The 13922-nt window shown below is 36.5% G+C and overlaps 3 protein-coding genes across 4 annotated transcripts in view; 2 read left to right on the top strand and 1 right to left on the bottom strand.

The window, feature by feature from the left end:
* LOC136255534 (uncharacterized) overlaps nt 1–2356 on the top strand; it is a 98642-nt gene extending 96286 nt beyond the window's left edge. The window contains exons 13-14 of the mRNA XM_066048326.1: nt 705–786; nt 1594–2356. Of these exons, the coding sequence (XP_065904398.1) occupies nt 705–762 (58 nt within the window). The 3' untranslated portion in view covers nt 763–786; nt 1594–2356. The remainder of the gene's footprint in view (nt 1–704; nt 787–1593) is intronic.
* An 8408-nt stretch (nt 2357–10764) lies between these two features.
* LOC136255551 (DNA polymerase epsilon subunit 2-like) lies at nt 10765–12423 on the bottom strand. Its single transcript, XM_066048343.1, has one exon. The coding sequence runs from the start codon at nt 12385–12387 to the stop codon at nt 10813–10815; it is 1575 nt and encodes a 524-aa protein (XP_065904415.1). The 5' UTR covers nt 12388–12423; the 3' UTR covers nt 10765–10812.
* Nucleotides 12368–13922, top strand: part of LOC136255552 (histone deacetylase 3-like) — a 41004-nt gene continuing 39449 nt past the window's right edge. Inside the window, exons 1-2 of one of the 2 annotated variants that reach the window (XM_066048344.1) lie at nt 12368–12477; nt 12595–12687. In XM_066048344.1, coding sequence (XP_065904416.1) covers nt 12627–12687 — 61 coding nt within the window. In that variant the 5' untranslated portion in view covers nt 12368–12477; nt 12595–12626. The remainder of the gene's footprint in view (nt 12478–12594; nt 12688–13922) is intronic. The other variant, XM_066048345.1, reaches the window with a different exon arrangement.

Here is a 13922-nt window from a genome sequence, read left to right as displayed (position 1 = left end):
GTAACCAAATTCATGTTGTGATAGATATTATTATCATACAAAGATAGTTAAACGTTGTATTTACAAGTTACAATTCATAAAACATCACGTGTACTAAAGTACAAAACTATGTGTATATACGTATTATGCTATTATATAGCCCCAAAGTGGTACAAGATTTGTGCCTTGTTCTTGTAACACATATGATAAAAAATTACGATTCTCATTTATGTTGCAGTACCCAGCTGTAAATAATCGTCTTCTTGAAAACATTTTCTTTAGTTTGGCATTAAAATTCTTCATGCTAACAGTTAGTCTAGCAGCGTACAACCATAATGTCATCAGCTTGGGAGAGTTCCTCACTAGAGATGTTATACCTTCAGCTGTCAAAGATCGTACATCCATAACTACATGTACCAGTCCACCATGAGCTGAAACGGAGGTCATAAAGTAATCAGGAACATCATCAAATGGTGCCTGGATACACAATTGTTGTAGGTTGTGATTATGTTTCAAGTTTAATGACACACTCATCGCAGCAATTCTAACATATTTAAGTTCCTTACAGTTGTTTACAATATCCAGTGTAATAGTGGGTGAATCAATATAACATGTTAGGTAAAAGTATTGTAATGATGTAAAATAGGATAACATATCTAATTTGTCACAATCACAACAATCACAACAGCAATATCTTACATAATCACATTCTATTCCTTTTATAGAAGAACACTTCTGAAGCAAGCAAATCAACTTTTGTTTGATAGCAGTTTTTTTGGATAATAAAACACTAACATCTGCTGCTAAGTGAGTCAACTTCATATCACTCAATATTTCCCACAATAGAACATGATTCTCCATTACTGAAACATGTATACCAACTAAATTTAGTCCTTGTAGGTTCTGACAGTGACTAGCAATGGCCCTCAGACCTTTTAGACTTTTCAAACAATGATTACAATCTTGTAAGTTAAGTCTCTGAAGATTAGGACAAGCAATAGCTAGTTGTTCCAAATGACCAGAATGAAGTGAGTTGCAGAAAGAAAGATCAAAATGAGTGGCACAGTTAAGATTAAACGGTTTAGCGATGTGCATCAATTTAGGTTCACTAAAATATGCTTTTGTTCTTACTCCATACATTGTTCCTCTAGTACACTTACTATCAGTCAAGACTGCTAAATCATCTTTCAATCCCAATATACCAGAGTCACTGAGTTTCACAAATGGAGTGGTCACTTGACCAGAATCAGCAGATCCTTTAACATGTAGTTGAAGGAATGGAAGTGAAGGAGAAAAGTTTAAGGGTACTTTATGACATTTATCGAACACTGTAAAGTTAGCAGTGGTACCAGTAGGAATGGTACTAAGATTAGCAGCATAGTCAACCAAACATTCAATACAGGCCGCAACAGCAATAACATTAAAACTTGGTGGCCTAAATTCTTTTACTTTCCAATACTTGAACAGGTTTTCACAGTGTATCATGCAATCAGACATTATTGTAATTTCTTTAAGGTGATTAGCATTGTGAAGTAATTGTTTAATGTCCTTGTCATTATCCACCTTAAGTTCTAGTGATTGTAGACATCCCATATGATGTATTATCTTCTGTAGTTGTTCAGGATCTAACTTGGTTGACGGTAGACTGAGATGTTGTACATTACTACAATACTTCAGCATCTCTATTAGTGTTGATGGCACTCTACAGTAAGGAAAGGATAACATTTTGACATGTCGTCCACACATCTTCAACACCTCCTTCACACTACATTCCTCGCAGCTGTCATAATAAGGCCACACAAACTCCTTCCACAGTGATGGTGTCTCTTCAATCACACATCTTAACCACCTTGAAGTGTATCGCAGTTTTACTCTGTCACGAAGTGAGGATAAAAATGAGATGATGTAAACCAACAGCTCTATAGGAAGTGAGAACAAGTTGGCATGAAGCTCCTCATGAGAATCACCTTGAACTTGATCCATCAATTTGATGACGATATGTCTAGAAGAAAGACACTTACACACAATATCAGACCAGCCAAATAACACACATTCACCACATGTAGTTCTCAACACAACTACAACTGAATGATCACACTTGTAACTACAGCTTATTTATACTTAATCATGATGCTGAGTATTCAAATGCACGTTTGTACAGGAATGTGCTACTGCATGTAGAAACAAGATCACATGAAAGACCTTTATGGCAGTTTGTGTGAAGGAAAGATGTACCATATTTTGACACTTCAAAAGGTTGCAGATGTACTGTCAGACTATAGTTTGCTTATATATGTTTGCTAGTTTTGTTATTCACCAAAGCAGAAAATTAATGCATTTTAGTTATGGCATACATTTATGGAAATAATAAGGAATGTTCAGGAGATTTGTAAGTTGAAATGGAGATTAACCAGAGTTAATTAAAAAAGGCAGATTGAGGGGGGTGCATTGGGTGTTGAAGCGCACTGTTCTCCCTAGGGTTCCACCGATACAGAAAAATAACTACCGATCCGATACCGATACCTAGAAGCAAATTTTCACCGATACAGATACCGATACCGATAATTGCTATACAATTTACAATCATCTCAAGCTGGCTATGTGTGACTGTTCTAGTAGAATATATTATTGTGCAGTGACTGTTCTATTAGAGTATTTCGATCTTTTTCATGCAAACATAGTAAGTAGCAGTTGCTCAACGTTTAACAAAGCAATTCCTGCACCTTTTATGTTAGAATAATACTCAACACTATTTCCAACTTGTTATACCTCACGTTTTGCTAGCATAGGATTTATGATGATAGTTATGGTTATGACGATTGGCGCGAGTGGCTATTAATCGGTATCGGAATACCTGAATAACCGATACCGATCGATACGAAAAGCCCAATATCGGCTCCGATACGATACCGATCCGATTATCGGTGGAACACTAGTTCTCCCAAGTACTATATAGCTAGTAGAAGCAACTGATAGAGGTAAATTTGGCTGAAAACATTTTGGACAAAATTTTGAGCATATTTTACTCGGGCCTATGCTAAACCAGGACGTCTATAGTGGTTGATGCAACTAGTGGCTAGTTAGTACAGTGTACAAAGCACACTCAGCATGTGGAGTATGCCCTATCGAGAGGAAGAGATTTTTTCTTCTAGCCAAGTGAAATCACTATTCTCTAACAGTGGTAATACCAGTGGCCATAATGAACAGGTACAGCATTAATACTGCAGTACGGCTTGAGAATTTCAAAGGGTTGAGGACTGCAACCTCTTCTATTAGCCATATAGCCTAAATTGATAATTAATGAACAGCAATATTACTGAATTTACAGCATGTTGCAACTGTTTTCAAAAAAATTTTAAAATTTTTGTCAGGTAATGGCAGTTACTTATGGTCAGGAATTCCTGACTTAAACTGTGGTTTTGCAAATCATTTCAATTTTAGCAGCTTTCTACCACTATAATCATGGTGTGGCACACTGGCTTCTTGGGCCACACAACACACTACCATGTCTTGATCCTGTTCATTTCTTTTCATTGTCCATGTATGCTTTAGACACATACTCCCATTATGCTTACATTATGGCAGCATTTCTAGATCTAACAATTATCTTTTAGGAATATTTCAATCATTGAATGCTCTATTAGAATATTTCACTATATCAGGAGAAGGGACTTTAGCCCTTTCACTTCTCAACAAGTTAAGTTATGAAAAGATCGGGAGATTCTAAAAGAGCACTTGCTAACTCTAGTAAAACAGTCAGGTGCATGTAAGATTGTAATGAATAATGGAGCCACCCACTCACATTGGTTTAGGCTAAGTTTCTGATCTGAAACATGAAAATTAATAGTAGGTGACCTAAAGTAGTCTTGCATGGCCAGATCGCTTTATTTCTCTTTGTCATGGGTAGGGTGAAAAAAGGTCTGGTTCAGTTTGGATCATGCACTTGTCTTGACACTACCCAGATACTTGGATAGTGTTAACAAAATAAACATGATGCACTTCAAATAGTAGTCAATTGCATATATGATCCCTTCTCTAGTTGAAAATTCATTTTTCTGTACTTGTACTATATATAGCATCTGATCATTATTGTGCATGAAAGTATAATTATTATCCCAATCAAGACATAATTGCTCTCACAAAGAATAGTGCTGTTATTTTGAAACTTGTATCAACTTGAAATTCTAATAGCTATTCAGTGAGCCCCAGTGAATACTGGATGGCTCAGTCATTTCATTGTATTTTGTTTGTTAGGATTTTTGTGTAAATTCAAGTATATGATATAAAAAGTAACTTTGAATTAGCATTAATTTTAGTGATCCTGCTTCCTTTGATGTTATACTTACTACCAAAACCTACACATACGTAGCCAAGTAACTTGCTACACTGCTTCTCTGAATACTGTGACTGCTCTATTAGAGTATCCAGATCCTGACTGTTCTATTAGAGTATCTCGATCTTTTCTTGCAAACAGTGTCCCACAAATGTGGGGGGGGGGGGCATGGCCCCCCGTCCCCATCGCCCATGTACTGCACGATACAAGAAACAATTTCTCAGTGATTAGTGTAGTACGCCAAAGTATAAACTTCCGAAATGTGGTCACAACTGATATTTCAAGTTAACTCAGTACAGTAGGACCCCATTTATCTTCCGAAATGTGGTCGTAGTATTTTTGTCATTAGTTGAGTTCTACTAAAGAAAGTGCATGTTCTATCAGAGTAGTTGAATGAAATTCTCTATATAAATGAATGGGCTTCATTTATCTGCACAAATTCACTTATCTGAACACTTTTATGATTGAACTAGCACATAGATGTTTGGATAATGAGGGTCCTACTGTAATAGATAGTGCTATGACCAAGAAATAGGGAGAAATTATTCACACGATTTGACACTTTGTTAAGTTACAATTGTGCATGGAGCTGGGTCACCAGCTTCACTTTTTTCAAATTGGTTATACATGATGTGAAATGGCTAAAAATTCATTAAACTTATTTGTTTGGGTGTATATTGTACAAGGGTACAGTAATTTTCACTGTAGAATTTTTGTTAAATTATTTTACAGGAATATGTAGTCCCCCCCCCTTAATGGTTTATCCAGTTGTTCATAAAAAACAATGCAAAATATTGTGTGAGGTGGTTAATAAATTATTTTACATTAAAGAAGTTTATGCCTTGGTACACTATATTTTCACTGCATCGGTATTCATTACTCTGTTTCTCTTGATCTCTTCACATCTCATGGTACAAGGATCACATGATGGATAGACCGTAACAGTCTACATACATACTTGTCAGTTTCTGGTGTCAAACATTCTGGTCAAATATTGATGTGTACAAGTGTTGAAAGTTTTCAATTTCTCATTAAAGGAGGTATCATTTCTTTATTGGAATGAACCTTATAGTGAGCTCCACCATATGAGGAGTATAGTTGTGGTAGATTCACACTGAATGGTTGTGATGGATTCACATTTTGCTTGAATGTATCAACAAGTCGACCAAACATTATAAATAATAACCCACCTAAGTGCTATCTTTAATTAATATGCATCACAAATACTAAACCATCCTTGGGTGATAGCTGCACAAACTCAGAAATTATCTGCACGTTGGGTTCTTATTAATAATTATGTTATAACCATAGCTACAAACCAACCATTAAGCCACTACTGCTTACTGTGCTTAGTGCTACTAGTTACCTAGCACTAAAACCTCACACCTGTCAACCTTGATTTTGTGTGATATACTGACTGGTATATATGTAGCTAGTATTTGTAAGGCATGCTCCAGTATATTCGTTAATATAAATTTGATATATATGCTCAACCCTCAAATTTAGGCCAGGAAAAGTAGATTGCTAGTTTCTCACCAGCCACTTTCTCAAATTTGGTGTGGGTGGGGGGCAGCGGTCATTAATTATTGAAGGAAGCACTCAAAATCACAGCAATAGCAGGCTTTCTGTCATTACAAGGATTATCAAAACCTTCTGGGGACTTTACCTGTTTGCCACCTTTTTGAAGTCAGTAGAAATGTTTTCTGTAGCTAAAAATGATGACTAGTTTGTCTAAATATTGAAACCCTAGCACACATGGTCAATTGTAGCAGTAATGAATTCAGAGATAGGTAATGTGGATGGATGATGAGAAACTATAAATCAACTTTGCCTGGCTTAAAGTTAAGCATTGGCACAAGTGTTGTATGAAAAATATAGCACAAAAGAGATTGGGTTGGCAGATTAATATAACACAAGGGTAGCTAGGCCTGCATCAAATATGCTAGCATAATAAAAGGCATAATAGGCTAGAGTGCTCTAATAGAACAGTCACTTTGTAGTGAAATACTCTAATAGAGCATTCACTGATTGAAATGTTCCAAGATAATTATAAGGAATGTTGCTATCCTAAGAGTATAATGGGAATGCTGAAGAGCATAATATACTGCTTGAAAAAGGCATGTTTTACTGTACACTGTTGTTTTACTAGTTGGTTTACTGCAAGTAAACTATCAGTAACCAAAATGTTCCCATCTGTTAGTTTACTACTTGATTTTTATAGTGATTTACCAACAATAAAACATGGTAAAACAGTCTTCTTCATGCAGTGATAGGTAAAACTTTTGGTCTGAAAGTACTTTGGGCAACGCTTTGAGCATGCGTATTTGACTCAGGCCTAAGGCAAAACCAAGTGCTATATTTCAATCTATAGTAGCTTTGACTGTAACCATCAACTTGAGGTATTCACAAGATACACGAAACAATTAGAAACTGATGGAGTGGTATTATCATTGGTAGAATAGGTATAATTGTGCCTGCATTAGTGAGTCTAGTTCATCTTCCTAAAAGCATACTGATATTGCTATATAGGACTCATCCGTTTATGTGAACAAAACATGTTAAGGACATTCATTGTTGCACACACTGTAGAGAACAAAAGGTTTATAAAGGTAATGTCTTACAATCGCTATAGTCCGATAGTATAGACAGGCTAGTAACTACGTGACTATAGACAACATAGACAGGTTAGTAACTATAGACAGGTTATATAGTATCTGTTGACAACATGGACAGATTAGTAATTGTATAAATTATAGAAAGGTTAGTCACTATAGACAACATAAACTGATTAGTAACTATAGACAGGTTAGTCAGGATGGACAAGTAGTCCCTATATACAGTATAGACAACTATATACAGACAGGTTAGCAACTATTATAAGTATCCATATCACTTAACCTTCTACCATGCAGCCGGTAAATTTGGCTACTATTTACTATGTAACCAAGAGGTGTTACTTTCATTGAGAAAGCATTACAACTCTAAGTGATGGTTGTTTAAGGCATTAAATTGTTGGTTTATGGAGCTTTTTTGTTTAAAGAACTGGACTAAGTTATTGCTTGGACATGCATGCATGGCATGCATGTTATGATAAACTGTCACAATTTTTAATTTGATTTGAAAGTTCATATATCAGGTTCATTGCATGTATTGCTTTCCTCTTTCAGGCTCTTTCATGCAATAATGCCTCTATGCTTATTATTCATATGAATCAGTATTACAGTGGAACCTCTCTTATCCGGGCGGTCTGGTACACACTACTGTCCGTATCTCAGAAATGTCCGTATCTCAAAAATGTCCGTATCTCAGAAATGTCCGTATCTCAGAAATGTCCGTATATCAAAAATGTCCGTATCTCAGAAATGTCCGTAACTAAGAATAACATGCTATTATGCTAAAATGACTAACTTAAATACAAGTAATGCTGTTATTGCTATCAGTTAGTGGTATGCAGTTTAGTGGGCAGAGGGGGAAGTCACTACAGAGTATTCATGTCACTCCCCTGGGCTGTAAAAATCCATTATCACCTAGCAACCAAGTGGTAGTTATTATTAGTAGAATAAACAAGTCACCAAACAGATAAACAGCAACCTTTAGGCTCCCTCCTTGTGTTTTCATCTAAACCAAACTTCATTATGGTCAATAAACTACAAGCCACATGACTAATTTGGGCTGTCTGGACAACGGAGGTGCCCGGATAATAGAGGTCCGGATAAGGGAGGTTCCACTGTATATACAATCCATTGCAGTGGTGGATCTAGAAATTTTCAGAGGGGTTTCAGGTTCAGGAAATTTTCAATAACTGTGATCCCAGACTGCTGGGGAGAATGTCAGTGGTCTATAGCTACATAGATTTATAGCTTAAACTAGCTAGCAATGAATTAGTAAACATCACTACACAACATTGTTTGACAGTTGAATGTTACCACTAATGAAGCAATGTACTCACTAAAACGATCATGTTTAAATGCCATAATGGTATTTTCAGTGATTTCAAAGGTAAAAGCATGAAGTTTGGCCAGTATAAAAAGTCCCAATATAATACACTATGTATAACTCCTGATGATTTCCCACAACAATCATAAATAAATTTGGGGTGTACGCACTATTTTCAGAGGGGGGTTTCAGCTGAAACCATTGCAACCCCCTCCCCTCCCCTGTATCCACCACTGCATTGGAGTCTCCTCTGGCTGATGGTTGTGAATGTGCTTAGAGATGGTGTGATGAACTGAATCATGATCAGTGTATACAATTATGTGTGTATACATAAATAATATGTACATGCCGTGCAAATAAATTAGACACATTGCATTCTTGACATTTCAAGGTACATTAATTTTAGCAGAGCATATAATCCCTTGATTACACTATTATTATTATAATTGGTATAAGTATTAACAACTTTATAATTTTTGACTTGCCTGATGACGTTTGTTAATTAACACAGTGGCAGATCCACATGAAACCATTATACAAGATCAAGATTACTGATCCGCTACTGAGGACCACTACTGATTTTTCCCTTCTCTAATTTTATTAGTCATTTGAAAGTTTGTCCTTTCTAACTTAACAAGCATATGAATACATTCATCTACTCACTTGTTAAATTTCGATCCCTTCATATTCACATGCTTCATATGAAATGCTTCAACATACATGTTTGTATTATACATGCATGTTTGTGTCATACAATACTGTGCATATGTGTCTTTTCCATAGCATGCTGCCCACTGAGACTTTCTTATATCGTGAAATAACTGGATGTGTTGGTTGGTGACTTCCTTAATTGAGTATGTTTTAGCAGCTCTTAAAATTTCTCCTTATCAGTTAGACACGTATAAATTATGTTTGTGATCTTTTGTTTATAGTAAAATTAATGTTCTCTCCGTGCAGTCTACATGCCACGTATACATAACAATTTGTTGAGAGTCCCTCCAAATGCAAGCGCACTTATTCAGGCATCGATTGTAAATTCATCTGTCATCATACAAGTACTAAGAATTTTGAATTTGATTATAGAGATCATAGGAATATAAAGCAGTCTATAAAACAGGTGAGGTTGCCTGTACACTGCATTAGAGCAAATAATATAGATGATTACTGTTCTGTAGTATCACGTATATATGATAGTACGTAATTACAATGCACATTTTATGCAAGGCACTCGAGATTTGCCTTACATCCTTAACTAACAATTTATGGCTGGAACAATGTAAACTTTGCAAAATACTTCCAGAAAAAAGTGATGTGTGGTGGACACTTCAATGTGCTTAATCTCATTCTGGGATGTACATGTATCTGTGTAATTTGTGTAGTGTGAGATACATCTGAAAGAGCGTATCTGTATTTAACAGCTGTGCATTCATGATCACCTATACAATTATGGTGCATAGAGCCCTAAGTGAGTGCTACTAAATATAACATACCACTTATTACCCCAGTTACGCCCATTGCACTGTACAAGCTTAAAACAAGTTTAGTAAACTGGTAAACAACCCAGCTAGCAACACCTCTATAGTGCAAAATTACATATCCCGATGCCTTTAGCCCATATAAGTGTCCTGTAGTGTTGCACATTTTCATTTTAGTTTTTAAATTAGTTTAGTTCAAGTACCAGTAGGAAAAAACATTTTAGCAAGTTTAAGATAAAAACTTGTAGTCTTGGACTTTTGGTTTAGTATAGTATACAAGAAGTAATTTATGCTTACTAAAATAGGTTTTAGTTTTAGTTTAGTAAAACTACTAGTGTAAAATTAATATAATTTAGTTTAAGTTTAGTAAATAAAGGAAATCAAGTTATAGTTTCAGATTTAATTTAGTATAGTACACCAAAAGTAATTTATGCTTCTAAAATAGGTTTTAGTAAATAAACTAAAACAACACTAGTGTCCTGATCTCTGCCAGAGTGTAAACTGATACAAATGAGACCATGGACAAGTTATTCCGTGTGTGTAGTGATTGTTTTGAGCTAGATTTTATATCATACAGTGGAATCTCTCCATAAAAGGACAATTTGGGGCCCAGAATGTTGCTATAATAATAAGTTTCCATCTTTCATTATTGAGTTAGCCAAAAGCTATCATCTTTAGGTTTGACCTGTACTTTGATTGGGCTGTCTACCAGCTACTGGGATTTATGAGCGTTCGGTTGTTGGTTTGAATAGCTACTGTAAAAACTCTTTTGAACCCTTTGTTAATGTTACTATGCAACTCTTCAGGGGTTAAGGAAGTTGGGAATCAAGGTTTCTTCCTTAATTCCCAAGTTTACTCACCTCAGGCTAGTGAAATTTTGTTTACAGGTGCTACACTGGAATATTACCAGCCATCATAGCTAAACTGTTTATTGAGGATATTCAACAGCTGGATTACATAATATCACAAGTATACCAGCCTTTCTGCTACTTCAGAATTCTTCCATACTTTTTAGTTGTTCTCTTTGTTTTATATAAGAGATAAGTTTCATTTAATTATTAAACTGTTTTCAATTATACAAAATATAATTCAGTTTGTTTGCATGGCAGCATAGTCAGTTATCTTGCTGTCTTCTAATTGTTTAGTGCCAGGTATGTAGACTTTAAACTCATAACCGCTTCTAGAGAAAGACCCAGGGTTGGTCACTATACAGTCAGATGTGTTTATAGCATATGAGTCATACTTGTCGCCAATGACAACCAGGTCAGGAAGGGGATATAGCCTCAGGGTGTGGTCATGTGACCAGTAAATTGGTCTGGCGTGCAAGGGTAAGGGACAGAGATGAGCCTGAGATATCAGTGTCTTTACCAAATGATCTGCCATCAAAGTGTCCATGTTGGGAACACGTATACAAGCACGCGATAATCTGTTTATAAGGTCTTCACGAAACACAACAATCTCTTGTGTGCAGAACTGTAGCCGACATGGATTGGATGCAAATGCCACATTAGGAACTTTATCACGAAAGTACTCTGTCAGGCAATCTGGGATAGGTGGCCTTGGAAGAATATTAGATAAGCCAGGATCTAGTGGTCCTGGCACAAACACAAATTGACTCTGGTCTATTATTTCAGGGAACAACTGAATCAAATCAGCAAGTGAGTCAAAACACTGTTTAAATGTCTCATTTTTCTCCACACCAAAAGGGGCAGTGCTAAAGTTACCCATAAACACAAAAGCAGTGGGCGGAGCTTCTGAATAACCACTGAAGAGAATATTAAGATGTGCCATCACTTGAGGGTCATCCAGAAACACATCTGATAGCAGCACTATTGTAGCATTGCTGTGCTTTTGTTCCAACAATGCCATTTTATCTGACATCTTCCCTCTACCCTGTGGAGACCCAAAGAAATTGATACTTCCAAAATAGCTCCTGGTATCGACGGATGTTTCAGATGGTGGGAAACCAACGGCACTCACTATGAAGAACTCTCCATCATAAATACCCTCTGCTAGCACGAAACTTGTCTCCACAAATAGCCCAGTATGGAAGGTGGCTGAAGTGACATTGATCTCAACAGTTCCAGAGGGGTCCTCAAGGTACCACCTTCCCTCCTTGATTTGTGCCAACATGGCTAACACCACTAGTTTATCTCCAGTCACAGCACTGCTCAACACGTGCTCTATCGTCTTCAGTTTAAACTTGCTTGGAGCTACGCCAGGGTCTACACCAGGAGCTGGAGGTGAGAACAACTCGTGACGCATGGTACGTTGTAATAAAATAGCATATCTCTCGCGAAATATTGCAGTCTTCTCTTTAGCGGCACCAAATAATGGAAGATCTTTCGGTCCAGAAACAAATTTTTTCCTTTCCGCGTTGTAGTAAAATCTTGGGATAGAAAAGGCATCAATTACTACCAGGGGATTTTCTCCACTATCTGATTCACTGCATTCAGCTAACGCCGCCTCAATCGCGGCCTTATTGACTAGCGCACTCTTCAAATTTTGCTGTCGCAAAGCGTCCAGTACTTTGTCAACCATTTTATCGAGTTCTCTGTCATCCTGACACGACGACATGTGTTTAACCAACAAGGATGCGGCATCTCCCCGCAGTGATAAACCTTGGAGTTTGAAACCAGTAACGATTCTCTTCTGCCGGTTCATGTTTTGGCGCAATAATCACGAGATCTTAATGAATATTCCAATAAATGCACAGTCTAGGAGCAAACAAGTTGTGCTAAAGTACGTTACCAGGTATGAGTATATATGGTTTACTTGTGTGTTTGTGTTTACCTGTTAATAGTCGGAGTAGTGATGTAGAATCGTGTATTGAGTCTTGTTAGCTGTATTATCAGTAATTTGTTTTCGTAGTATATCACCGCCGAGATCACCACTGATTAAACATGACCAGTAAACCGAAGATCGCTTATTTCTATGACCCAGACGTGGGAAATTTTCACTACGGTGAGTGTTCTTTGTAAGTATGTCTTGGTTTTAGCTGGGAAATTTCACCCTTTTGAGTGCAGTTTTTCAAGGTGTTTTTATTTATTTATTTATTTAGCTTTACAGCATGCGTGCAAGTAAAAATCAAAATTGCATGCTGAAGGTATGCCAGCAATGGGTGCTGACATCCAAGGTGAAAAAACAAACAAAACAAACAAAACAAAAAAAACAATTTTGGTTACCGTTAATTACAGAATAAAAGTTACAGTTCATTGAAGTTAACGGAGATAGGCACACTGGAGCAACGATGACATGGACAAAGGATGTGAAAAGTTCAGGCTTGATCAGAATTGAAATTATTGGAAAAATGAGTCCATAGGTGTTGGATTAATTGGCGTTTGATAGTATTAGTTGGTAATGAAATGTTAATAGCTGGGAGATAGTTGTAAAGTCGTATGATTCTATTGAAATAAAAGTGACACTACTGCTGATGTTGTTCTAGGGTAGGTTAGCTTGTGATGTGTCCCTGATCTAGTAGAGTTACTGGTAAAGGTAATATGGTCTCTGATTTCAAAGTTGTCTGATGGTGATTTCAATGATTTTATTAAGAACATAAGGTCATTTATTTCATAGATGTACATTAGTGGTAGGAGGTTTAGTTGTTCCAGTCTGGATTTATAGGTAGAGGTGTAGTCATTTAAAATATACTTAGCTGCTCTTCGCTGTATGTGTTCTAGTGATGTTATGTCTTTTATTAATTGCGGTCTCCATATTTGTGAGCAGTAGATTAGTTGGGATCTTACTAATGAGATGTACAAGTTTTTCTTGGCTTCCATACAATTGGTTTTAAAAGTTCTCCTGATAAGACCTAAAGTTTTATAAGCTTTTGCAGAAATAGATGAATAGTGGGCTGTCCAGTTGAAGTCACATGTGAATATTACCCCAAGATCTTTGTGGTGTGATAAACGAGGGATTGGCTGTCCATTAATGCTATAAATTGAATGGTCTAATGAGTCTTTGGCCCAGAAGCGAAGATGAACGAATTTGGAATAATTAAAAAATAGTTTTGATGTAGTTCTCCAGATAAAGGCATTGTTTATGCCACTACCTAGCTTGCTATCATGTAAAAAAAAGTTGCTGTGGTAATGATACCATACCGTATTTAGAGGTTTGCATTTTTTTAAATGTATTGACCAGAAACTGGCCTCACAAAACTTTCATGGCACCTTGACTACAGTATAAACCATCCCAATAGT

Source organism: Dysidea avara, chromosome 5, assembly GCF_963678975.1.
Source record: "Dysidea avara chromosome 5, odDysAvar1.4, whole genome shotgun sequence".
NCBI classification, from domain to species: domain Eukaryota; kingdom Metazoa; phylum Porifera; class Demospongiae; order Dictyoceratida; family Dysideidae; genus Dysidea; species Dysidea avara.
Note: the sequence above shows the minus strand (reverse complement) of the source record. Positions and strands in the feature narration are given on the sequence as shown.

Coding starts and splice junctions, on each gene's coding strand:
- LOC136255551 (XM_066048343.1), bottom strand. CDS start 12,387: ATGAACCGGCAGAAGAGAATCGTTACTGGTTTCAAACTCCAAGGTTTA.